The 26,518-nt window shown below is 53.6% G+C and overlaps 1 protein-coding gene across 2 annotated transcripts in view; it reads right to left on the bottom strand.

Annotated features, from left to right (window-relative positions):
• Positions 1-26,518, bottom strand: part of AGBL4 (ATP/GTP binding protein like 4) — a 1,033,620-nt gene that overhangs the window by 62,266 nt on the left and 944,836 nt on the right. For both annotated transcript variants that reach the window (XM_036257022.1, XM_036257023.1), the window contains exon 8: positions 24,552-24,663. In XM_036257022.1, coding sequence (XP_036112915.1) covers positions 24,552-24,663 — 112 coding nt within the window. The remainder of the gene's footprint in view (positions 1-24,551; positions 24,664-26,518) is intronic.

The following is a 26,518-nucleotide window of genomic DNA, read 5'->3' as shown; positions in this document are numbered from 1 at the left end:
TGCAAAGAACTCAATAAAGTGTAACACTTTAATCATAGAGATAAAAATCACACAGCAGCTCCCCACAGGCTCCCGGAGCCTTAAGACAAAATAGTTGTGGGGAAATGAGAGATGTGAGAAGAATGTTATCAGGCATCAGAAAAGCTGTGTTTGGCCGTGTGTGTGTGTGTGTGTGTGTGTGTGTGTGTTTTCTCCTTCATCTCTAAAAAATGGAATAAGGTTTTCCTATCTTCTTCCAAGACATCTTGTATGAATTTCTGTATACTCTGGAGGACATGCTCAGGCTTCTAGGAGAAGATGTGCTCATTCTTTGTAAAAAATTGATTTGTTTAGGAAGAACTGAATTCCTGCCTTTTAGGTGACTCGGTGGCCTATAGGAAAACAGGGACTGTCTCTAAAAATAAAAAGGGGATTGGGATGGAGGTGAAGGTTAGTGATAGTAAATGTTTTTATTGATTTTTTTAGAGAGAGAGGAAGGGAGAGAGACATAGAAACATTGATGTGAGAGAGAAACATCGATCGGCTGCGTCCTGCATGCCCCCTACTGGGGATCTAGCCTGCAACCCTGGCATGTGCCCTGGGCTGGGAATCAGACCGGGACCTCTCAGTCCACTGAGCCACGCCAGCCGGGCAAAACCCCTATTTTTTATGAGGTCTTGTGACGCAGGAGAAAGGTTCCCGCAGGTGAACCAAGTGAGGAAATGAGTGCTCTTGTACCAACTTGGCCACCTTGGGAAAATCACCTTCTCGTCTCTGTGACTCAGTTTGACCATCTTCCAAGAAGAGCTTGTGCTGGCCGGTCTCTAAGGGTCACCCCGGCGCTGCCGCTTAGTCTGGAGGCTCTGGGCAAGGAGCCCAGTGGCTTGGCTTTTGACATTGGCCACTGTGGTGATGGGGTATTTAGTAGCCATCGAGCTGACCTCTCTGCTTCTACCCCAAACACCTCCTTCCCTCTGTCAGCACCCGAATTCACTCTCCGTTCTGCAGTCGGAGCGATGGATTTATAGCACCAGGAAACCACACATACACCCTGGAGCCAGCCGGGTAAGCGCCAGTCGGAAGCCTGGGGCAGGGCCGGGTGCCTACAGCAGGGGAGCGAGGCAGAGCCACGGGAGAGGAGTGCAGAGGGCCAGGAGGGCGGGGCCTCACTCCTCCAGGCCAGGCCGGGTGCCCGGAGGCAGCGGGAAGGCGGCTGATGTCGCAGACAGCAAACAGCCAGGAGGCAGCAGGCGCACAGGCGGTAAACGGGGAAGGGCTTTGGAATCGGAGAGCTGGGCGCAAACCCTCACCTGGCTGTGTGACCTTGAAGGAGTCACTTTCTTTCTCCAAGTCTCGGTTTCCTTGTCAGCAAATAGGAAGTGACAATAAGACCATTCCTCCCACGAAGCCAACTGAGGTGGGTTAAATGGGTTCATGCATGTCCAAGGGCCGGAAACACGGCAGGTGTTCAGTAATTTTTTTCCCTACCACAATAATTATTTCAGGTGTCATTTAAAAGAGAAGGGCATAATCCAGGGCTGCACTAACACTGGTGACTGTTTAAATTTAAATTAATGAAAATTAGCTTGAGACAAATTCAGCTCCTCGGTACACTAGCCACAGTGCAAGGGCTCCGTGGCCGCGTGGGAGCTACTGGTAAAGGACAGCGCCGCAGGCAACACCGTCACGGACACGTCCACGTCCACGCCCGGCGCCTCTTCCAGAACCTCAGCCGTGGCAGGTGTGCGTTGAATTAGAGAGCATATGTCCACACACCGTGACACCCGCATGGACACATCTGCTTTCACACACAAACACATACATATGAACCACAAAAGCGAGGTGTTTAGGTCAGTGACAACACATTCCGTTAATAAGGAAAGATACATCTGAGTCCCCACAGTGAGTCGGCTCGGTGAGCACACAATAGGCCAGGGTCTGTGATAACTTTCCGCACTGGGCGCCACACCACTGCATCCTTACAGCAGCCCCGACAGGGAGCATGGTCCTCATCCTGTGGATTCTGACACTGAGGCCCAGAGAGGTTGAGTAACGTGACTGACGTCCCAGAGCTAACAGGCAGCCGAGCAGAACCTGCTCCTTACCATGCGATACCACTTCTTACGGGATATTTCAGAGACAAAGGGCTTCAAGGGCAAAGTCACCCGAACCCTTCGGGTGTTCGTGGAGGACGTGAATGTTTGGGACTGCCCAGGGACTCTCTGGCAGCCCTGGGTGAGCCACAGAGACTAGATTTGATGAAATCAGCTCCCAGGGCTTCAGCCTAGCTTTCTTGACCTGTGGGATGTGGCGGTGTCAGATCTATGTGGGATCTTCAGGAGGTCCTGGGAGCTACATGGGTAGGAAAGGGTGGAGAGAGTCCTCAGACTGGAAAGAAAGAAATCCCCTTCCGAGTCATTTACAGCAGTAGCCATTTGCAGTTTATTTTTCTCTCTTATTGTAAAGGCACAGGTTCTCAAAAATGGCACAGTGAAAGGCGGTTGGTCCCCAGTGTAAACGGGATTGCACGTGACAGCCAGTGTGACCTAGATGGTTCTGAGTGGGTGACCGCCTGTGATACAGATGAAGCACAACTGGAGAGTCAGAGAGAGAAAGGTGGATGGACGAATGGATGGATGGATAAGTAAACAGGCAACCAGACAGACAGGCAGCAAGTTAGTAACACACCACATGCTTCTATTCTAGCCTTTTGTATACTTCTATACTCTAATCCTCTAGAAGGCTGGTATCATTTCTGACTTATTATAAAACCCTTCTCCTACCAGATATAGAGCAAGGTACTCAGCCTAGGTTATATACTCAATGAACTTTTGTTTAAAAAAAAACCCCAAGACCAAACACCTGAGAGAGCAACAGCTGGATAATAATCCTTCACATTTGTATGGTACTTTGTAATATATAAAAAGATTTAGCATGCAATATCACACTTAATCTCTAATCTAACCTTTTGAGGCTGGCATTATGATCCTCATTTTATGGATGAGGGACCTTTATCTCAGAGTGGTGGAGTCTTGCCTGGAGTTATAGGGAGTCTGCTGGCCCACATATATAGGCAAGTCAGATAGAGGTAGAGACTGATGACTATATAAACACAGGCAAAGAGAGACAAGACAGAGGAGACCGAGACCTGGACAGATGATGGCGACAAATGGAGATGGATGGACAGATGCTGAGACAGCCTCCGCTTTCTCCTCTTCCATCCATCCTCCACACCTGGCTAGAGATAACTTCGCTAAACACAATCCGACCATGTCTCTCCTCCACTTAGTACACCGCACTGCCTCCCCAAAGACTGCAGGACACTTTTATTGGAAAGCCTTTCCGATCGGGCCCTCCCCCTTTCTCTGGCCTTGTATCGTGTCACTTTCCTACAGCATTTTTCACTCCCCAAAAGCCGTGCCCTTTGGCTGCTGCGTGTTGACCCCGTGCTCTTCCGCAGACCTGTGCTCTCTCCCCCTGCTGGGGGCGCCGGGCACTCCTGCCTAACCTCTAGGACACAGTGTCAGCATTGCTTCCTTTAGGAAGCCTTTCCTGACCACTGTCCCAGGCTGGGCCTCTAGGTCCCCCTGTTCTTTATTACAGATGTCAGTCGAGTAGGAAGAATGGAAACTCTGAAATAAAAGGGACCTGGACATAAGTCTTGTTTGTTCCACGTATCAGCTGCATGACTGGGGGCAAGTCAGGTAACTTCCTAGCCTGGGTTTCCTCACATCTGCAGTGAACATGGTAGTGTCTGCCCCGGATTACGCTGGGGTCCAAGACGATGTGCAAATGTCTGGTGTGGAGTATGCGTCCCGCCTGAGTGTGCTGCACCGTCACAATCCGACACCCATCGCCCCCCCCCCCCCCCCCCGCCGGACGGGAGCCGCCTGGGGATGGAGCTGGCTCGTCTCAGCCGCCCCGCTGCTCAGTGCCGAGCGCAGGGCTGGGCTTGCTGGCCCTTCCTGCCCACACTGTGCCCACCGGTCAGGACACGTGCCCAGGCACCCCCACAGTCAGCTCACAGAAGCATGGGGTGGGGAGGTCTGAGAAGTAGGGTGGCCGGAAAGTCCTGAAGGTGAGAATGAAGAAATGGACGACTGAAACCTACTTCAGGGCTATGTTGCGTGTTTAGGTTTCAGCTGTATGAATTCAAAGGTAAAAGATGATGTCTCAGTACATCTGGTAAGGAGCTGCTTGGTCTCCCCACCTCGAAATCTGCAGGACTCCGTGGGCTACGATGGTCTGTGTGCTTCCTTTCATCTCACAAGGCTCCTTGACTTCCCCGACTTTCATTTCGCTGTGGGCTCAGAATCCTTGCAGTTCTCCTCCGTGCGCCCCCTTCCTCTCCCACACCACCTCCCTGCTGGGCCTTCCTCGGCCCAGGAGACCAGCTTCTAGGTGGACAGGAGCGCCTCTCCCTCCCTCACTCACACACACACACACACACACGCACGCACGCACACACACACACACACACGCACGCACGGTCCGGAAAACGTGGGTGTCCAATGCAACTGAACAGCTCTCCACGTGGCTGGGGACAGAAATCCATCCCACGGCAGGGGCGCAGGGCTGGCCGCTGGCCCCGAGCAACATTACTTTCCTCCAGGACCACCAGGGCCGGCCCCGGGTCATGAACACCCACTGTAGGTTGGGCCAGAGACTTCATTGAGATTCTGTTCACACCTAAAGCGTTGCCAAGCCTGCCCAGCCCTGTCGGCTGCCCTGCTATCCGCGTGTGAAAAATGGACAGGCTGCCCCGCCCTCTGGCAGCCTGACCAACGGCTTCGGAGCAGGCCCAAGGCTCCCTGGCAGAGGCCCAGGGCCCCGGGCGTCCGTGAAGGGTGGGAGAGAGGGCAGGGCTCCTCCTGCGGGGTGTCAGACTCCCAAGGCGGGGCACAGAAAGCAAGAAGGAGCAGGGGAGGAGGACAGAACAGTGGGGGAACGTCGGGGAGAGAGCTGTAGGGAGTGAGGGCACGCACTCTGGGGCAGCACCGTCCGCGGGGCAGCAGGGGGAATGGATTTGTTTCCTCACCCATAACATGGGGCACATATGATACCTATCTCGCAGGGGTGAGAACTGCAAGAGGTAATACAGATAAAGAACCTCTCAAAACCGTGCCTGGCACTGGCAGGTGTCCTGGTGGTTATAACCCAGCAATCTCACCAGTTAAGGAGAATGGCAGGCACTGTGCTATGTTTCACACGCGTTATCTCATTTAATTTTCATATAAGCCAGAGCTTTCAATAGTACCCTCCTTTTAAAGATAAAGGTTCAGGGAGGGTGCTTCACCTGCTCAGAGTCACGCAGCTGAGTGAGAGAGAAGGGATTTAAATCCATCTGCGTGACTGTAGACCATACGCCCTGAACCACTCTGTCCCACTGTAGATGAGCAGCTTGTAAGACTCTTTGTGTCTGTTATGCAAGACTATGTCTATTGATGTACAGGAAATAAGATCTTTTTTAAATCCCTAGTCAGAAAGAAACAAACAAAAACTGAAGATAAAAATCAATCCTTTCATTTTTAAAGTTTAAGTGCTGTAACATTTCTTTTCCACAATGGGGAAAAAATAAACAAACAGGCTCCCAGGCAGAGGAGCCTGGAGGCAGGGATCCTGGAGGCAGGGATCCTGGGAGGCAGGGATCCTGGGAGGCAGGGATCCTGGGAGGCAGAGGAGCCTGGAGGCAGGGATCCTGGGAGGCAGGGATCCTGGGAGGCAGGGATCCTGGGAGGCAGAGGAGCCTGGAGGCAGGGATCCTGGGAGGCAGAGGAGCCTGGAGGCAGGGATACTGGGAGGCAGGGATCCTGGGAGGCAGAGGAGCCTGGAGGCAGGGATCCTGGGAGGCAGGGATCCTGGGAGGCAGAGGAGCCTGGAGGCAGGGATCCTGGGAGGCAGAGGAGCCTGGAGGCAGGGATACTGGGAGGCAGGGATCCTGGGAGGCAGAGGAGCCTGGAGGCAGGGATCCTGGGAGGCAGGGATCCTGGGAGGCAGAGGAGCCTGGAGGCAGGGATCCTGGGAGGCAGAGGAGCTGGGAGGCAGGGATCCTGGGAGGCAGGGATCCTGGGAGGCAGAGGAGCCTGGAGGCAGGGATCCTGGGAGGCAGAGGAGCTGGGAGGCAGGGATCCTGGGAGGCAGGGATCCTGGGAGGCAGAGGAGCTAGGAGGACAGGCAGCTGCGGTTCCACAGGCAGCAGCAGTGTTGAGGGCTGGCCACTACCCCCTCCCACTGCCCGAGGGCTGGGGGGCTGCTGCTGGGCTGGGCTCCCTACTTTGTGGGAATCAGCTACCTGCTTGGACGGAACAAAACCTCGTTTGTGTTCACTGAGCACCAATCTGTGTGTCAGACCCGCGGTGAGTGCTGGGATTAAAGAGACAAGTAGCCCCAGTTCCTGTGCAGGAGGAGTGTGTTCTCGGGGAAGACATGGGGAGAAAGCCAGCAACCCCATGCGGGGTGATCAGGACTGTGACAGAGACCAGCAGCCTGGGTTTGTGAGGGTGAGGAGCAGGGAACCTAACCCTTGGGAGCAACGGGGCAGAGGAGGCTTCCTTAAAAGTGGGCTCTACATGGAGAGCTCAGGATCCACTGGGTCGGGTAGATGAAGGTGGGGAAAGGTGGGGTGTCCATCCCTGGGAAGCTCGGAGTCCAGGTGTGGACGTTGTCTCGGGTCAAGACATAAGTTAAATTACTTGTAATTCTACAACCCTGAAACAATGACCATCAACTCTTCCCGCACACTCAGACAAATTAGAGTATCGTTGGCTGGCCGAACAGATGACTGACTAAAAATGCTTTCATAACAACAAATATGCATTAAATACTTCTGCTTAAACGGTATTAAATTCAATTTTCCTTAACTTTAACAAAACTTGAAATTAAAAAATATATATTTTTTTCTTTGTTGATTTTAGAGAGAGAGGAAAGGAGAGAGAGATAGAAACATTGATGAGAGAGAACGTTGATTGGCTGCCTCCTGCATGCCCCACACTGGGGATCAGGCCCACAAGCTGGGCATGTGCCCTGATGGGGAATGGAACCAGCGACCTCTTGGTGCACAGGTCCACATTCAACCAGGGAGTTACACCAGCTGGACAAATTTAACAGAACTTGAAAGAATCATTTCTTTAAAAAATTTTCCCTCACAAGAGATATACTTCCTAAAAGATATTTCTAATTTTTTTTTTAAAAGGAAAAAAATTATGAGAAACATTAAGAGAATAACGCCATTCTGGTTTTTATAAAACTACAGATGAGGAGATAGAGGTTGAGTAACCTACTAAGATCACACAGCTAGTCTGTGGTACAACTGGATCTGGAATTCAGATCTATCTGGTTCTTTCCATTATATAAATTTGCTTTCCCAAACCAGCTTCCTCATTTTATTTATTTATTTATTTATTTATTTGGTACATGCCCCTAGCAGGAACCGAACCCGGTACTCTCTGGTCTGCAGGCCGATGCTCCAACCGCTGACCCAAACCGGCCAGGGCGCCAGCTTCCTCATTTTAAAGAACAGAAACTGGGGTCCAAAGTGGGCAAGTGATATTGTTATTTTGATTCATCAATGAGGCGCTTTTGGTGGATCAGATCATTGCTCCTGACCTCTCTCCCCCGTAACAGGGCATCTCCTATTGCCGTTCTGTTTGCCCAAGAATCTGAGAGTACATATATTCCCACCTCGGTGACTTTGCCTTGGCCTTGGAGCATGCTTTGGCCAATGGCTGTGAACAGTCACGATATTTGCCACTGTGCATGGGAACTTTCCACGGGATTGTATTCCCGCCTCAGCGTGGAAACACCAGACCGAGGCTGCACTTTCAGCGGAGGCCCCGCGTGGGGAATCCCTGGGGCTGTGCAGAGCCCGCAGAGCTGCGGCCGGCTCCCTCCCCACCCTCCACTGAGCAGAGTTCGCAATGTTTGCTCTTCTAAGCTCCCAAGTCACTGGCATTATTTGTTACCACAGCAGAAGCTGACGAATACAGCACAGTTTCTTGCAGAAAAGCGTTCTTTGTTTTTCTCACGCTCCAAGTTGCCTCCAGCTGTGTAATAATTATGAATTCAGGCCATGAGGCTGTGTTTGTGAGCCTTTCAAGTACTGAATATATATGAAATAATTTGAGAAAGAGTTGAAATGTGTGAGGCACAGGGGGAAAACCAGGTGTCAAAGGTCTAGACTTCCAAGGTCACCCTTTGATGGAAGGAAACAAGACAAAGAAGTGTGGTGGAAGCCCACTCGGCCAGCAGCGGGACGAAGCTGGACCGGAGAACTGGGTTTGTTTCTGTACTTCTGCCACGTGAAGGACCGTCGGCATTGCTAAGATACGCGCTCACCCAGAAACGCCTCGCTCTGAAATGAAGACGCGGAGGAGGAAGAGGCAATAAAAGCCAAGTGAATCTATGCACCAAATCACTGTGTGACCTTGAGGAAGTCATTTTCCTTCTGGCGTCAGTTTTTTCATTTGTAAAATGAAGGGGCTTGAGCAAGAATCTCTTACTTTCCTTCTGGCTCCGGCATTCTATAATGTGATTGCCTCTACTCATTAGTCCCGACTGGCTTGAATAGGACCCAGTGGTATTGAGGATAATCATAGGAATCCATCAACATGTAGCCCAAAGAAGGTAATCTTGAGACTCACGCGAGATCGTGCTGGGAGGTGCTTGCACACTGCAAAGGGCTCTGTCGTGTGCTTTTTCAGTGAGGAGCAAAGATGCTGCTTGTCCCCAGCCTGCATTCCTCCAGCAGCCTTCCCCCTGCTTTTAACATCCAGCATCTTTCAGGCCATTCTGTCTACCTCACCCTCTTTATACAACAAAGAGAATAGCTCCACATCGAAGGAGTATGTGATCACACCATAATGCACAGATAATGGGCAGGGCGGGGAGGGGGCAGCGAGGGAGAGAAGAAACCCAGACCTCGGAGTTCAACAGATCCGGGCTGGAATCCCCATGTCTCTTTTTGTTCCTATAAAAATGGGGGTGATACTTACCTAACATGGTTGTTCTCAGAATTAAATGGTAGTAAAAAGCTTAGGGGCCTGGATAAGTCCTCATTTACAGCTGCGATGATGGCAGAAGACTTCCTGGAGGTGGGGGCATAGAGACAAACCTAAATCCTACCCAGAATATTGAGGCTGGACAGTGAGGGAGGAGGGGAAACAGCCCAGTCAAGGGGAGGGCGTGGCGGCGAAGGCGCAGGGGTGGGGATGAAGGCAGCAGGGCTGGCAGTGTGAATGTGGGTGGGCCACAGGTCCTTTGGGGAAAGAGGAACCGGCAGTCGGATGAGTGAACGTGCCATGCAAGGGAGTATAGAGAAACGCATATGTAAATTTCTGACTACCAAGCCGGAGGGTCCTAACCCAGTATGCAACGGAGACCCCTGAGGGGCTGCAGGCAGTGTGAGGGTGCTGGTGCGTCCTGGGAAGGAGCTGCACCCCCTCCACACCAGGACGTGGGACGGGAATGAGCCAGTCATTCCCCACGGAGAGCGGCTGCTGTACCCCTCTGAGCCAGCACTCAGCTACGGGGAACGTCAGCCTGCACCTCAATCACAACACATGTCACCGAGGTAGAAAACATGTCTTCAAGACCTTGAAAATTCAATTTTCTTCCTTTTCATCTCTTAAGAGAATCACTAGTTTTAAATTCAAAACAGTGAAAATCCCAGGTAATAAAATTAGCCCAGAACTCCATTTGCTGACTGGGTGTAAGTTAGTTTGCTTTTATTGCTTCTATTTATTTATTTATTTTTCAGCAATCTTAAACCCACATCCTCAGTGGGTCCACCCTGGACCCCAAAGCTTGTTCCTACCATAGGCGAGGCCCTCGCTGCTTAATAGGGTCCACGAAGAAGCCATATCAGGTGGTTAGAAATGCAGGTTCTCAGTTCCCACTCCAGACCCGCTGATCAGAACTGAGATTTAATAAGGTAACCACGTGCTTCCTGTACATTAAGACTTGAGAAGCACTGGGATCCCAGGAGTTCTCCCAGCCAGAGGAGGTCAGAGCTGGTCCAATCTCTTCATTAAACTAATGAGGAACTGAGACCCGGAGAGAGGAAAGAACTGGGTTTTTCCAAGGTCACACGAGCAGTAAGTATAATTGGTATAGTCAAGTTAATAACAGTGTGCCATGCAGCGAATCAAAGGTAATTCCCGCTGGCTAGTCGGCGACGAAGCTCCGCGGACTGCGAGCCACCCTGATCTCCGAGTCTACTTCGTGCAGACTTCCAACCCAAGCGGGCCAACGCACTTCGTTTCTCTGTGCCTCCTTTTCCTCTTCGGGAAAAAAATGGAAACAGTAAGACCCCTTTGATACGGATGTGAAGGCTCAGTGCGGTAATGTATGTGGAATGCTCACCACAGTTTGGGTGCTCAGTATCTACTACCTGCGATAGTTCCGAGACGGGGCCAGAACCCAACCCTAGAACCCTACCTACTGTCTTTTCTCCTACTCAGAGAGTCAACCCCAGTCCTGCTACAGGGCACAGGTGCCTAACAAAACAGTTCTCTCTGGGGGCGGGCAGCTCCTTCGGGTGCTCCCTGGGCACCTGCTCTCGCGTCCTGGGGCATTCGGACACCCGCGATGGCTGCCGTCCTGCTCTGTCTCCCCCACCAGGGCAGGGACTTCCATCTGTCTGCCCAGAGCGTACCATGGCAGCCGGGCAGGTGGGAGGAGTGGGGGTCAGGAGGGAGAGGGAGGAAGAGTGGGAGGGAGGAAGGGAAGGAGCTGGGAGACGCTGGGTGTTGGAAGGCAACCGTTTCGCAGCATGATGGATTCATTCAAAGAAATAACTTGACAGTGCGGAATTCATCTTTTTATGACTGTGACAACACTAATACATTTATTTCCCTTCTGAAATTAACTTTCTAATATTAAGAAAGGTCAAAATGAACTGCAGCAAAATGAGACATTTTGTCATTTTTAACAAATTGTACCAAAGTAGACTGTCGGATTAAAGGGGTCACGGTTTTGAGGCCTAAGCGCCGGTGCTGATTGCATAAGCAGAGCTAACGCCTGCTGTTCGGCCCTGTCCCGGCCCACAGACCTCCCTGCGGCCCAAACGATAAAACACAAATATCCCAGCCTGGCATTCTGAAGCCCTTTAGAATCTGATCACTTTTTAAAAGTCCATTCCTTCCCCAAAGGGACCTTGGATGCCAGCGAGACCCACCTCCTTCCTGCTATTCTCCTCTTCCTCCTGCTTTTGCTCACTGATGTCTCTCGTCTGAACTGCCATCTCTCCCACTGTGTCCCACGAACATTCTCTCTACCCGTTCTCCGCTCCCCCCTCCAACCCCCGGGCCGGCCCCTCGTTCCTCAGGATCTGACGCCTTCTGGCCTGAGCCTGCCACCTCTGCTCTGTTAGCCTCAGCTGGCCCTTTGCCTGTCCCACACCTTCCCATTCAGGAGAGACTGGTGGTCTGGAAGGGGACACTGGATATGGATGCTTTGTTAACAGGGAAGAGAGGGAAGGGACAGAGGGACCCCTCTGCCCTGCTCCCCGCTCCTCTCTTCCTCTCATTCATCCTCTGCGTGCTCAGCCCGGGCTGGTCGAGGGGCCACCCGGAGTCAGAACTGAGAGCCTGGCTCTGTCTTTTGTAAAAGTTACTTCGTAACCTCAGGCCTTAGATTCCCCACCAGCAAAACCAAACTGTAATCTCTGTCACTACATGGCAGTGAGGGGCGGGCGGATGCTTGTATATGAATGGGATCTGGAACCTGCTCACGCGGTGTCGGACTAGGGAAAGATGATGACCAGACCCCCGCGCCAGTGGTCCAGCCCCAGGGCCCAGCAGGCACACGCTCCCATCCGACAGCAGCCCGGGGCCTGAGTTTGAGTTCCAGCTCTACATAGTCTCCTGTGCGGCCAGCCCCCTACCTGTGCTTACGTGGTCTCGCTCTGTGTCCTCTTTCTGTAAAGGTGGGCTCAGAGCACCTCTTCAGTTTTTCTAGCTCTGACGTTCTCCGATTCCACATAGGGCAACGTGAGCTCAGAGAGCCCACACGGCCAGAAATAACCTACTAATTCAAGGTTAAAAGTGGCCAAACCAGAAGGTAGGGATGTGTATGTCCTCAAGTGGTGCCCACGATCTGTGGATGAAGAGGAGACACCCCCAGGTGCAAACCCCTGGACTGCATCCGTATTAGCTGGCCCCACTTACAACCGGCTTCTAATCTACTTATCACGTCAGCCTGTGGGATTCACTCCAGACTTCTCAGACCAAGTGGGGTGAAGGGGCAGGGTACCCAAAGTCATGATGGCAACAGAGCCTAAAGATTATGAGGATAATTCTGAACATCTGTTGTTAAAAGGTGTCATCATACTCAAGAAAAAGCTAAATCTACAGAACTCCTGTCTTCGAGGTTGGCCGTGCGTGTCCTGTGGAGAGGTGGGGGGTGGGCAGAGCCGGAAAGGAGGCAGGAGGCCGTGTTCGACTGCAGAGTGCGTGCCGTCATCCCTGGGGATGAGGGGCCTGCCTTGGTCCTTCCAGCTAACACGGCAGCGCTCACAGGGCCGGCTTAGCAGACTGAGACGGGACCAGGGTAGGAAGAAAGGGCACAATTCGATGTTTGCTCTGGGGAGGAGGAGTGTCTGCTATCCTTACAAGGAGGGGAGGAGTTGGCAGACATCCTACATGGCAGCAGCTGGGTGTGGGTGCCTCTGAGATGGGAGTTTTGAACAGACAGGGTAGAGGTACGACGGATGGGTGGGTGGAAGGAAAGACAGACAGGTGGTTAGTTAGAAGACAGACGCATCGATGGGTGTCAACTGATGCCAGTTTTCTTCTATAATGTGGGCTCGACCGGCTGTATGAGGCCCTTACCCTCGGGACTGGTTCAGACTGTGCAGGTGACCGTGATGAGTTTAGTTTTGTTTTCTAAAATAAGGCCCCTCCCCCTACCTGGGTAGCAGGACCCCTCCTCCTTCCATGATTTTTTTTTTTTCTTTCAGTTTTAAAGTTAATATAGACTTGTGGAGAAATTATTGGGAAATATTAAAGAGCAGGGAGGAAGAGAACAACCCCAGTACCCAGAAACAGCACTGTGAACATCGAGTTGACATCCATTCTCCCTGTGAGTGTTTAAACCTGGCTGTTACATATGTCTTAACATATACACACATGCAGCTCTGTCTTCAGCTTTTTCTTCAGCTAAAATTATAGCATACATATCTTTACAATATTATTAACTCTTCATAAACGTCCATTACATGAATGTATCGTGATTCACTTAATCAGTTTCCCACTGTTAGGCAGTTAGATTTTTCCCGTTTTTTCATTATTTATAAACAATGATCTGTAGATCTTTTTTTCACAAATCCTTATTCACACTTCAGATTATTTTGGTCTAGGTTTCTAGTACTGCAATTGCTGGTTGAAAGCTGCAAACAGAACAATATATTTTAAACCCCAGAAAGTCATAGTAACGTGTTTGTTTTTTGTCTTTCTTTCTTTCTTTTGCATTCCACGTCTCCCCTGCTCCCCGAAGGAGAGCTCCCTGCTTTCAGGATCGGGTCCAAGCTTCCTCCGGTAGCGCCCCCGGCTTTCTGGGACTGCCTCTGCCTGCCACCCAGCCTCCCCCTCCCCCACGGACGCCCCCAGCCCAGGGCAGCAGACTCCTGGGATTCCCCGAGTGTGTTCACCTGTCCGACACCTGTGTCCTCTACCTGTAATGCTTCCCCCAGTCTTTGTCTAAACAACTCCTCTTCCTTCCCACCTCACCTCCAGGGCTCACCTCTCCCGGCGAGCCCCGCCTAACCCTACGTCCAGAGGAGATGACCTGCTTTTCCGGCCGGGCACCCAGGGCCCTTGTCAGTCACAGTGCTCACATCCCGCCCAGCCTCACTGCTTACCGAGTCTGCAGCTCTAGCCCAGGGACGTACAAACTTTCCACGGCCGTGGCATCCTTATTCAAGCTCAGTTCTTAACACTACTAGAGGCGAACGTCTTTTGAGAATCTGTGTGCCGGGTGCAGGGCCTCACGTGGACCACCCAGTTAGTCCTCACAACACCTCTTACGAGGAGGGACTGAGGCTTGGGGGGGCCTAGGAAATGCTGCTGAGTGCTGAAACAAGAGTTAAACTGGGCCTGAGCTCCTCATCACTCAATTATACTGCTCTGGGTAGAGTGGAAAGGGGCCCCCTGGGAGGGGGTCCTCAGACCTCCTGCCATGTTTTTCTGAAAACAGTTTAAAAACCACTGCTCTGTTCTGGATCATCACTTCTTGAGGGAAGGGGCTGTTCCTGGTTTGCCTTTGTATTCTAGTGGGCTCGGGAAATGTGCACTGACAGGTACGTGGATGCCCTATTTTCTGCGGAAGAGTACAGGGAAGTTACAAGGCCTTCGCCGGCCTTGAGCGGAAGGCAGCAGTGTGAGCCTAGAGTGACCGGCTGCGTGGGAGAGCCTCGGGCTCACTGGCCAGAAGGCCAGGCTGGGCCCAGGCTGTCCGATGCCTCGGCCAGACACCAGGGGCTAGCAGGGGGCTCGGGAGGTAGGCGTTGGCACTTCGAGAGGATGGGGCGATTTCCTGATGAAAGGTTAAACAGCTCACTTCTTGCTGGAAGCAGTGATTAGTCTGGTCCCTTTCATCAGAATTCAGCTCTCTCCACCATGGTAAATAATGGACTAATTAGGCATCTGGCTTACTTGATTTCCCATGGCTAAGGCCAATTTCTGAAATGCAATGTGTTATTTGATGTACCAGCATGAATTCCTCCTGCGCTCGAGAGCCTCCCAGCAGTAACAGCCGAAAATAACTCTTGGACGAGCTCCACGCACGCCGAGCACGAAGCGCCCGGAAATGTGCCCTGCGCTGCTGCAGGCCGCTGGGCTCAGCGCCTCGGGGGAGGGGCTACGGCGGATCCACTGCTCAGCCAGGGGCCGGGGGTGGAGTCTGCTGGGGGGTGGGACGTGGACGGGTGGGTCAGTTGGAAGACTTCCTGGAAGAGAGGACCTGGAGGTAAGCTGGACTCGGTGGGTAAGTAGAAGTCATCGCAGGAGTGTCGGGTTGCCCGCAGACACCTCTTTTTAGCCCATGGTGGCCTGGATAGCTGGGTGCCCCTGGGGCAGGACAGTGGGGAAGCCAGCTTGGTGTCACCGAGCAACCAGGGTAAGGGGACGGACACCGGTGCGGGTGGTTGTGAAGAGAGCTTTGGCGCCCGTGGGTTTGCGAGGGACAGCCTAGGTGGCTGAACGCCAGCACCTAGAATTTCTGAGTTGGTGAACTAAGAAAAGATCCCTATGCGGAGCGCTGTGTGGCAGGGCATCGGCAGGACCGAGCATGAAGCACAGTGGGTTTCTCTGCGGTGAGTCAGGGCTGTCGCGCCGGGAAACAAGAGGCAGCTGCCAGCATTCCCCCAAACGCTCATCAAGCAAGTGCCTACCAGGCGTGGGACTCGGCCAGGTGCTGGAGGTCACCCAGAAAGAGACAGCGCCGCTGTCCTTGAGCAGCTCTGACTACAGGAGGCAGGAAATCTATCACTGAAACCCAGCAGGATGTGCGCCTGGACCTGAACCAGGCTGGATCCGCTCCGTGGTGCCCACAGACAGCCGATCAACCGCCCTTTTGGAGAGACTTCAGTGCCTGAGAGGCCTCATGGGGCCCCCAGCGAGGGGCCGCCCTGCTCAGGGCAGTGGGCAGGTGAGGGCAGGTCCTCTGCCCTGGGACGGGTGGCGGGTGGGGGCAGGGAAGGGGTTGCAGTTTGAGGAAATGGCACCTACAGCCGGAGGAGACCTTACTCTGGAATACACTCTGCTTGCTTAGGAGGAAAGCCTCGGTGAGAGCAGCAGCCACGGACAGCCCAGGTGGGCGAGGGCAGCGGCGCTCACCGTGGGCCCAGTGTCCAGGGAACTCTCAGGGAAGGGGGCCTGAGGCGGGCTCTGAAGGGGAAGTTACAGTTTGAGAGTGACTGGGTGCGTCTCAGCTGGGGATCCTGTTCCTTCTCTTTGCTCAGCATGTCATCATTTTTCAGAATCGTTAGGATGGCACCCCCAAGTCTTAAGGAGGGGATTTCTTCTTTTCTTCTTCTCTGTCCTGTCTCTCCCAACACCCGTTCACGGATGTGTGTGTGGATGCGTGTGTGTGCGTGCGCACACGCACCCTGGGCTGGGTGTCAGGGATACAGAATGATGAAGAGGAAGTCCAGGCGTCAATGGGGTCACGATCTCTGGTGGCTGTGGGAGCCGCAGGCGGGGGTAGGGACAGGGAAGTGAGTGCTACAATGGCCAAAGGCATAAACTATAATAGCTCCATTTTTCACATACCTGCTATGGAAGGTCATTTGTACACATATTGTCTTATTTTGGGAGAAATCCCATAAGATGGAAGTTGTTCATCCCAATTTTGAGATCGGGAGAATAAGACGGAGTTTAGCTGAACTCGCGCAGAACGAACCTCCGCAAAGCTTTGCGGACCTCATGCCATTGAAACAGTATGTTCTAGTCGGCTGGTGAGAGGTCGCCAGGGCCTCTCAGAATGAAAAGATGTCAGAGAAATTGAAGCCCACAGCCAACTTGACAGGAATATCACTCTTACGCAAGAGATCCATCTCTCCACCCTGCTTGCTGCCGGAGTCAAAGTTATAATCGAGAAAGTTAGAAAACCCATGTCTTTTATCACAGGTGGGAGAAGTTGCCCTTTAGAAAAATAATGATTTCTCTTAAAATCCCTTAAAGTTTCATAAACCATCTCCAACCACTGCAGGAAAGACTGTAAAACTTTCATGAACCCGAAGCACCCTCTGTTCTCGGGGCTCCCCGCACAATGCCGGTCCCCTGGTCTTTGTTCCCACGCGGAGGACCTGCCTCCTGGGGACTGTTCACTGATCTCGGGGCGGGCTGGCAGGAGCGGAGAAGCCCGGGGGTGGAGCTGAGGCGGGACCTGCGCTCTCGTGTGAGTGTGTTTATCTGCCCCCCTCGCACGAAACCTCCAGCAGCCCGCGGCAGGCGGGCACCTCAGCAGGGCAGTCCTGTCCACCCCACCCCGGCAACCCTGCCCCTCGCCTTCATACACGCTTCCCATCCACGCACATCGGTCTCTCCAACGTGTGAGGTGGGCAGGCCAGGGCTATTCTTCCCTTTAGCAGACGGGCACATCGAGGCTTAGGGACAATGTCTATGGGACATCTGCCACTGCTGAGGACCGTCACAGCATTCACTCCTGCCCAGGGCTGCCCTGCCCTGGCAGCTGCCCAACTTTGTGCCCTGTCCTGGAAATCCTACCTTTTACGGTCCCTATACTACAATCAGCAGATAACTACAAGACGACAGATTCTTGGAAAGGCCCCGCGGAGATCATCCTGCAAACCCTACAAGTACAGATGGGGACATGAAAGACCCAGAGAGGGGAAGAGACTAGCCTCAGAGCACCAAGCAAACCAGTGGTTCAGCCACTATGGCGGCGACCAGTGTCATCAGCGCCTCTCAGCGCCCCTGCAGGCATCTTTGGGTCAGTCAAGTCAAAGACAAGGGTTTGGGGACCCAGCGTCCAGGTTCCCCGAGGCCTCAGTGAGACAGTCTGCTGATGGCCCAGGGCTGCGGATTTCACCAGGTGGGGGTTGGGGGCGGGGGGTCCTGCCTCCTCCAGGGGAGATTAACATCCTGTCATCCTGGGCAAAGACTGTTCCACCCAAATGCCATGGCTGAAGCCGCCTGGTCTCTGTGCTTACCTCGAAGTGTGTATGTGCAGTAAGGATGGGGGTGCCCTAACCTCTACCCTTTATCCCCACCCTTCCCAAGGTAGGTTTACCTGTCCATCAGCAGGGTCTCACCCCGCCCCAGGTTGTTGGGTGTGAGCACACAGGTGCCCTTTGGTGTCCAGTGAGGAGCTGCCGTCTCTGGTGACCCAGTGAAACCTCTGCTCACCCTGAGAACAGACCTCATGGGCTGCTTCCTGCCACTGTAACTCAGCGGTGGAGTTGTGCCCGGCTGTGTGTGTGTGCGCGCGTGCACAGTGTGCCCTTTGTGTGATCATGCCGACCACCTCTCATTGGCCGTGTTTATGTTTCTACGTGGACGGATCCCGCAGATCTCCATGTTGTGTGTGTTCCGTGTGGAGTGAGAGTAAGTGCTGGCTCCGGGTGTGTTTGACCGTGTCGCCGTCTGCTCTGCCACACCAGTGAGTTTTAATTTATTTATTTATTTGACAGAAAGAGAGCAGCTTATCTCAAAGACAACAGGAGGCAAGCAAGGAAATTAAAAAAAAAAAAAAAAAAAAAAATCCCAGCCCTGTGTTGCTCTGTTTTAAAAACTGCTCCGTGTTGTTATGGCAGCTAATTTTCCTTAAATGATTTAAGAAAACGGATCTGTCTAAAAGAACTGCAGCCAAGTTGTTATAGCAACCCAGGCCTTACTCCTCTAGGAAAAGGGGGGACATCACTCCGGAGCATAGAAACCTCTCAGAAAAGCAACCTTTGGGCTCTGAGGGACTCAGGAAGCACAGGAAGGCAAGAGGGGACCCATTCATCTCCCACAGTCAGTTGGTGGGTTCTCCTCAGCAACAGCCCCGGCCAGGCTCCGGTCCAGTCTCCGTGTCCTTCCCCAGACTACCTGAAGCACCTGAAGGTCTCTCTTCCCATAATTAGTCTCAGCTCCTTTGATCTGCTGTGCACACTGCAGCCTGAGTGTTCTCTACAGCATATACTCTCGCCTGGCTGGTTTGGCTCAGCGGTTAGAGCGTCGGCTGGGGGACCGGAGAGTCCCGGATTTGATTCCAGCTAAGGGCACGGACCTCGGTTGCGGTTTGTCCCCAGCCCCGGCTGGGGTCCTGTAGGAGGCAACCAATCGATGTGTCTCTTACATCGATGTCTCTCTCCCTCTCTTTTCCTCCCTTCCTCTCTATCTGAAGATAAAAATGGAAAAATATCATCTGTTCACTCATTGAACATAATACCCTCTCTGGTGCCATGTTCTGTGCTGTGCCCTGGGTGTGACTAGGGCATGTCAGGGTCATTGGCCTTCGCCCTACAATTAAGGGGAGACATTGAAAGGGTCTAAGCATGGGAGAGAGACAGAGATGGATCTAAACTTCAGGGTGACTGCAGTGTGTCTGGATCGGGGAGTGAATGATGGAGATGCTGTTCACGGACCCCTCCCTGCTCCAGCGTGGCTGCCGCTGTCCGCGGGCTGCACCAACTTCAGGTTGAGAGGGTGTGTGCTGGGACATCCCCGACAGGCAGCATTGTGTTCCACTGCCTCAGTTTTTTTTTTATAGTCATGACATTTAATTCAACTAAAACTCAATTTAACAGAGGGTCCATGACTTTGATTTTAATGAAAAGGGGGCACAGAGAAGAAGCCAAATTCCTTGGCTCAATGTTCGAAGTCATCTATGAGTGTCCACATCTGCCCTTCACCCTGCCCTTGTGAAGCTCCGTCATAAACCCTGCACCCCGACCTCAGCAGCCACGGTCTCTGGCCTCCATTCCAACACTCGGCTTTCCCTGGAAGCCCTCCCCCGTCCCCCGTCACCTCCCTCGTCCACAAACCATCGTCATCGGACAGAGTATTACCCATTTGTAAAGTCCCAGTCCAAATTCCTTGAAAAACTTCCTTCCTCCTGGCCATGTGGCTCGGTTGGTTGAGTGTCATCCCATGCGCCAAAAGGTCACCAGTTTGATTCCAGGTCAGGACACATGCCTGGGGCGAGGGCTCAATCCCCAGCTGGGGGCATGTAGGAGGCAGAGGATCAATGTTTCTCTCTTACATGGATGGTTTTCTTTTTCTCTTTCTCCCTTCTTTTCTCTCTAAAATCAGCAAATACATGTTAAAAAAAAAAATCTTCCTTCAATGCCCGCCCCCCACACACACTGGATTCATCTCTCCAGCCCCAGTTTCCACAGCACTGTGTTTTCCCGATGATAGCACGTCTTCCTGGCTACCCTGGATTAGAATTGTCCATAAGGGTCGGACCTCCTCATCAGATTGCGAGCTCTTCCTGGCGTGAGACCTGCCCCACTGATCTCTGTGACCCAGGTCACCTGAGTCCCGCACATGGTAACACTGAGAGATGCGTGTCTAATCAGTTACCGGAGCATTTTAAAGCAATACCTGCTTTTTTATTTACCTCCACCCAACACCTCTGTGAGTGCCTCCCAGGTACACAGTTAGATGCTAACAGAGCGGCAGACGAGTGGTCCCAGGAGGCCCATCCATACGTGGGCGTGGCTTTTTAAGATTGCCACTGCACGTAGGTGTGCCAGGAGGGCCCTGGGTGTGCTCCTGTGTGACGGCGTGTGGCTGATGGTGTGATGTGAAATCAATGTCATGCTCTGTGGTGTGTGTGTCAGGATGAAGCCAAACTCCTGTGGGTAGGGAGCTCTCACCTGACAGGTGATGACATTTCTGGTGCTAATTACCTGGGGAAGAGGCAGAGCTCAGACGCAACATCAGAATAGGAAGGAGAGACCTGGATCTCGAACAGAGTGGTAGCTGGTTCCCCTGGTCTTCTCCGCTACTAAAGGTACTAAAATGTCTAAGAGCAGCCCCAGAACAAGGAATGGTTGGATGGAAAGACGGAGGCCTGGGGAGCCCTTGGCAGCCAGAGAGCTGATGCCAGTGGTGGTCAGTGCCGATGACCAGAAAGCTGTGTCATGGGGATGAGAGTGGGTGAGGCCACCTCGGGCTCTGTCCTGGGACACAGGACCACCTCAGCAGGTTGCAGGAGGGCCCAGGAGAGGGTCTGTGCACGCAGGCCGGAGCGTGAGTGGGAACGGGACCTCTGAGGGCCAGGGGAGGTGGGCAGGAGCCTTTTCATCAGGAGAATCTCATGAAAACCAAGCCACCGAGGCCCTGGATTTGCTTCCCCGTTTGCTGAGCTGAGTACCTGCTCTTAGCCAGGTCCCTGCTGGACACCGCCTGGCCCGGGGCACCGCCCATCACAGCTGGTAAACAAGGGCCGCGCTGTCGGCAGGGGGCTGTGCTGGGAGCTCCAGTGCCGTCCTCACTGAAGTCCCTGAGAGGGTGAGGGGTCAGCGAGCCCGGGCTGGGGAAGCAGCCCTCGAAGGAAGCAACATCATGAACACGGACAGCAGGTCTTCTGTTGCCAGACACAGACGAGCTCGTTCCAGGAGATGCACATGCGGGTCAGGTAGATCACGCCTGCCCATGTCTAGAGCATGTCCCACCTTCACTGTTCCCCGGGTTCCCATCTCGAGGGGCACTGCATCCGCTGTCCGAGCCAGACCATGGGCGTCGTGCAGACCTCCCCTCCCAGCAGGCCTCGCTGGGGTTCCTCCCGCCCTCTGGAAGAGCTGCAGGCTGCTCCCTACAGCACACCCAGCGGGCCCTCCAGACCCCTCTCCTCATAACTTCTCTGCCTGAAGTCCGCCGGTGGCTCCCCAGTCCCATGAGAATAACATCCAGATTGCTCCCTATGTCATAACCCCTCCGTCCCTCTGTCTGCCCCCAGGACAGCTACACCGAGTGACTTGCAGTCTCCAGAGGTGCCACCCTCATGAGATGCACAGGTGCTGCCTCTGCCTGGACAGCCCCGTGCCCTGGGCATCCTTCACGCCCCAGTTCAGGCAGGGCCTCCCGGGTTGGGCTCCTTCTAGGGGTTCCCATCACCCCGGTGTCTCCTTCCACAGATGCACCCACAATAACTGTCTGTAAATTCCTGTCCCCACCTGGCTGGAGGTCCTGCAGGATGGACACCAGCTCTGAGAGTTCCCAGCGTCCAGCACAGGGCCTGAAGGAGGTCACTGACGACAACGGTCACAGACAGAGTCCCAGCCCATCAGTGAGGTCCTGCTGTTCTCTGCATGTTGATTCTGTGAGCAGAAGTCCCCCGGGATAGAAGGAGCAAGACTGAGCGTTTAGGAACAAAGCCAGACGCTGTCCTGGCCGCTCAGACAGCTCCGGGCAGAGCAGCTGTGATGACTGTGTGGCAGTCAGGTCAGGAGCAGAAATGCATTTCAGTCTACTAGGCAGACACCTCGGGGCACTGAAGTGTCTGCAACTGGACACAATGACTATTAAGTCAAATGTGAATTTGAGTCAGATCCAAATAACGTTTGCGGAGGATCCGCTACACACCAGGTACAGTAGGCGGCGCTTTCACGTGGCTTTTAAGTGGAGAGAGCGTCATGTATCACCCAACCCGAGACACTGTAAGAGGAAAGGGGACAGAACTAACACATGCTCCAGGACAGGACTGGCCCAGGCAGGCGGGTCGTACGACCACCCTGCTTAGGGGTCGCACCTGGTGCTGCTCCGGGTAACCCCAGACAATCTGTAGATCTAGTTGTCAGTATTCACTTGTTTACCATCTGTTTCCCCACCAGGTCCCACGGGTTAGGGTTTTGTTCTAGTAGAGCCACAGTGACTGGTGTATAGAAACTACTTGATCCATATTTGTGGAAAGAAGGAAGGAAAGAATGGGGTGAAAGACTAGACAGGAAGGTGGGGAGACAGGAAGAGACGGAGGGGGCGGGCCCTGCTCCCTCGGCGGGACTCCCACCGTCGTGCTCCACGTCCCGGCCGGGTGGGAAGCGGTGGGTCCCAGGAGGGTACGTCCTCTCCTGCACAGCTGGCTCAGCGTCCAGTGTGTGACAGACACCAACCAGCTGACAGCCCACCTACGGGGCACACAGAGTCCCAGCAGCTCTGCGGCTCGGCCTTGTCACGTCTGTGTTCTGTGACGGGGGAGCGCCTGTCATTTGTGGGGAGACCCATGCATTCCCGTGCGTGCTGGCAACGGCAGGCCGAGCCCTCCCTCGGCTCTCCCCACACCCTCCTCCCCAGTGCTCACCCCGGGGTTCTCCTGAAGCCCCACTTGGTCGTGTGGCCCCCGGTCCGCCACTCCTCCTGCCCAGGCCTTTTCTTTGATCACGCCCCTCTGACCCCTGTGAACAACTGTTCTGTATCTATAAACCACAGTGCGTGTGGCGTAACAGGACCTGCCATGCTCAACCCAACTCAACTCAACAGATAGTTACTGAATATGTGCTATCAGCCAGGTCAGAAAAAAGCACGTAGGAGCAGTTCTTTCGAAGAGGCGGCAGAGGAAGAAAGCACCGTGATTCTGCAGGGAGACGGCGGTCAGCGACCCAGAGGCCGGCAGGCCGGACAAGACGCTTCCTGAGAAATTCAGAAGCGGCTTCTCTCTGCCAGGACAGCCGAGCAGGACGGCGTCAAGAGTCCAGAATGACCACAGCACGTGGTTGTGCAGACAGGGAAGGAAGAGCTGGAGAAGGAGGCACGTACCCTGCGCTACGGCCGCCCTCGCGCGGATGCCGCAGGTGGGCTAACGGGACATGGGAAGCCAAGTGCACAGGGGGTCACGACAGCAGCTGAGTTGACACGCTGCACCTCAGGATGTAGTTTTTCACTGACCCTTGCTCTAATGCCTGCATTTGTTTTTAATGCACTTCTCTGTCTCCCATGAGACCTCCACAACGGAGCAGTGTTTGTGAGGGGCGATCAATATAAAGTTGCACTTGAATTTAGGATATTTTATGGGCATCTTCAAAGAGCTACATAGATGCATCTCTGGAACACCCCAACCCTGAGGCCTTTGCTGTCTTAGCATTCACTGCCTGTCACCTGGTGGCAGTCAGGAGTCACAAAATCACAGTCACAGTTGGAAGAGATTCCAATGTAACCTCACTACAGTGTCTTCCAAACAATGGAGTCTCCTCTATAAACTGCTTTTAGACGGTGTCATTTACCCTCAAGTTGAATGTTTGGCTTCAAGTTCATAGCTCGCACACCCATTTAATCCACAGGCAGCCTAGTTATTGAAAAGTTCTGTTTTTCTATAGGTCTTACTTGGGCCTTGGGCCTCCACCTAGAAGATGTCTGTCCTGTTTTCTCCAACAGCCCTTCAGAGATAGAACAGTCGAGGTCTGCCTCCTTTCTCTAAGTTATGAAACCCCGACGTCCTCTATTTCTTACGAAACCTCGTCCCTGTGAGCACACTCAGTGTGGAGCCCCGCTGCCCCCTCGCCCTGGACTAGCAGGCCCTCTTCTCTGGGAGCAGGCTCGCCACTGCCTCCACACCCCCAGTCCCGCCCTGTGCTCCCAGAGAGGTTGTCCTGACCTCACAAATCCTTGCCTCGTGGGTCAGGGTTGACCTGCCCAGAGGTGGCCATGTTCTCCAAGCTAGGCCAATCATAGTCATGTAGGAACTGGAACTAGAAAATGAGAGTGAGTCCCTCTGCCGTGGTAGGAGCCCCAGGTGTGACATTTGGCATCGGCTCCCTACAGGTGGAGGCGGCCAGTCTACAGTCTTCAGTTATGTGAGATACTCCAGTGTTCTTCTGATAAACTGTCTATTTTGCTTAAACTAGATCAAGTTGTATTTCTTTTGATTGTAACCAAAGAGCCCTGACAAATGGGGATCGCTCCGGTATGTCTCCTCATCCCAGGGCCCTCCACCACCGAGCCCGGTGTCTGTGAGCAGTGGGGGAACAGTGGGTCTGTCCGGGTCAGAGCAGAGATACGCAGGCCCGGCCCCTCCCTGGAGTTGACCCTGCATCCCTAACGTGCACTCCTAGTGAACTTCCCAGGGCAACTCTGCTCTTCCCAAATCGAGCTGCAGGACCAGGCGCTGCCGGGGGGTGGGTTACTCACTGGGTCGTTGTGCATCTGAATGATGAGCTGTTTCACCCCGTGCAGGGTGGGGTGGGCCCACGGAGAGGGATCCAGCCAGTGACGGTTCAGGTCGAACCCCATCAGAGAGCACCTAGGCAGACCCCAAAGCCAGAGTCAGTTTAGACAGAACAAGCCAAGCTTCTCACTCACCAAAACACATCAGCAGGACAGTCATGTCGCTCGCCTGGCATTTATTTTTTTTGCCAGAGACGCTTTTAAGCATTTCACATGTATTAATTCAATGGTGCTTTCAATGTTCCTGTGGAGTCACCACAGTTATAATTATCGCTTTACATAAGAAGAAGCTGAGTCACAGAGAGGTTCAAACTATCTCTGTGGCGGCCGTACTTCAGCGTCCACGCGCCGAGGCCCGGACACGTCAACTCCTCCAGGGCGGCAGAAGGCAGTGCCCAGGCCGGAGCCACGGTGCCCTCTTCCCCACTACCCGCCACCTCCGCTTTCAAGGTGCACTCCGAGCCCTGTGCCTTCCCTGCCTGCACGGCTGTCACCATGAGTTTGGACCAAGGTCTCGAGTTTCGCACTGTCTGGTCTCCTTGTTTCCACACTTGAATCCTCCCATTTCACCTTTAACCCTATTACCACCCCACCCCACCCCCATTTTCCACACAACAGCCAGTGTGATCCTCTTTTTTTTTGGTATGTGCCCCTACTGGGAACCGAACCTGGGACTCTCTGGTCCGCCACAGGCCAACGCTCCAATCGCGGAGCCAAACCGGCCAGGGCAGTGTGATCCTCTTAAAACATAAGTCAGATTGTGTCCCTTCTCTGTTCAAATGGTTGCCTGTTAGATACAGAGCCAAGTCGAAGTCCTTGCAGCAAGCTCCAGCCACCGGTGGTCCTTCCCGGCTGACCTCTCCGAGCAGCTCCCGCCACAGCCCCTCGTGCTGCCTCTGGGCCAGGCCCCGCCTCCTCCCGTTCCCCCAACACGCCAGGCTCGTCCTGTCTCGGGGCTTTTGTACAGCTGTCCTTCTGCCTGGGCCTCTCCTCCTCCAGGCAGCTGGGTGACTCATCCTCACTCATTTCACATCTTCGATGGAATGTCACTGCTCAGTGACAGCTACCTGCCCACCTTCTCCATACCTTCCCGTGGGCACAGTAAAGACCTTCACCGGGGCGACCGCGACTCCTGGTTCTCCTCCTCTCCCTCTCCCTCCTTTCAGATCTGCTCAAAGCCCTGCTCGTACTTGGGAGAGTGCCTCCCCCCGGTCTCTGTCCCCGTGCCTCCACCGGCGGGGCCTGCACAGCGCCGGCTGAGGTCCAGCCTTCAGGAACACTGTGCTTGCCCCCACTTCAAATCGCCTCCCTTTCTCCGATCCAGCCTCCTTCTGTCCCCAGAACGTCTCCGCCCTGGTCCACCCTGCTCTCCTGATCAAGATTCGCCTGTGCCTTACAAAATTCTGCTTTGGGCGGACTTTTAATCATATTCAAAACAGATCATGGCCATCATCGCTTTCTCTGCCCAAACGGTCCCCCTTTTTCTTCTCTATTCCTCTGTCCCGCTATTTTACCCCCCAGCTTATCTCCCATGCTCCCCTGCTTCCTAAGCAATACAATTGTGTCACCTCTCGGCTTATGCAACTTGCATCCCCACCTAGCACCCTACTCAGAAAAATACAGGACTCTACTGGGGACCCACCTCTCCTTCAAGATGGTTGGGGTGGGGATGCTGGGTAAATAACAACGATTTCTTCCCATGACTAAGAACAAGCGTGGTGGGGATCCTGTGGGAGAAGAATGAATGTTTGGGGGACACATGGGAAAAGGCTTCGTCGAGGGGAAACCATCTGAGTTGGGCCGTGCTGAATGCACAGACTTTTTCTGGGTGTTGGGGGCAGAAGGAACAGGATAAGCAAGGAAAGGGACTGTGAAGCCACCTAGGATGTTGGGGGAGTGGCGGACAATCTGGTTTGACTGAATCACAGAGT

The sequence above is a fragment of the Molossus molossus genome, unplaced genomic scaffold, assembly GCF_014108415.1.
Source record: "Molossus molossus isolate mMolMol1 unplaced genomic scaffold, mMolMol1.p scaffold_m16_p_12, whole genome shotgun sequence".
Classification (NCBI taxonomy): Eukaryota; Metazoa; Chordata; class Mammalia; order Chiroptera; family Molossidae; genus Molossus; species Molossus molossus.
The sequence above is the reverse complement of the archived record's forward strand: the minus strand, read 5'-3'. Positions and strand labels throughout refer to the sequence as shown.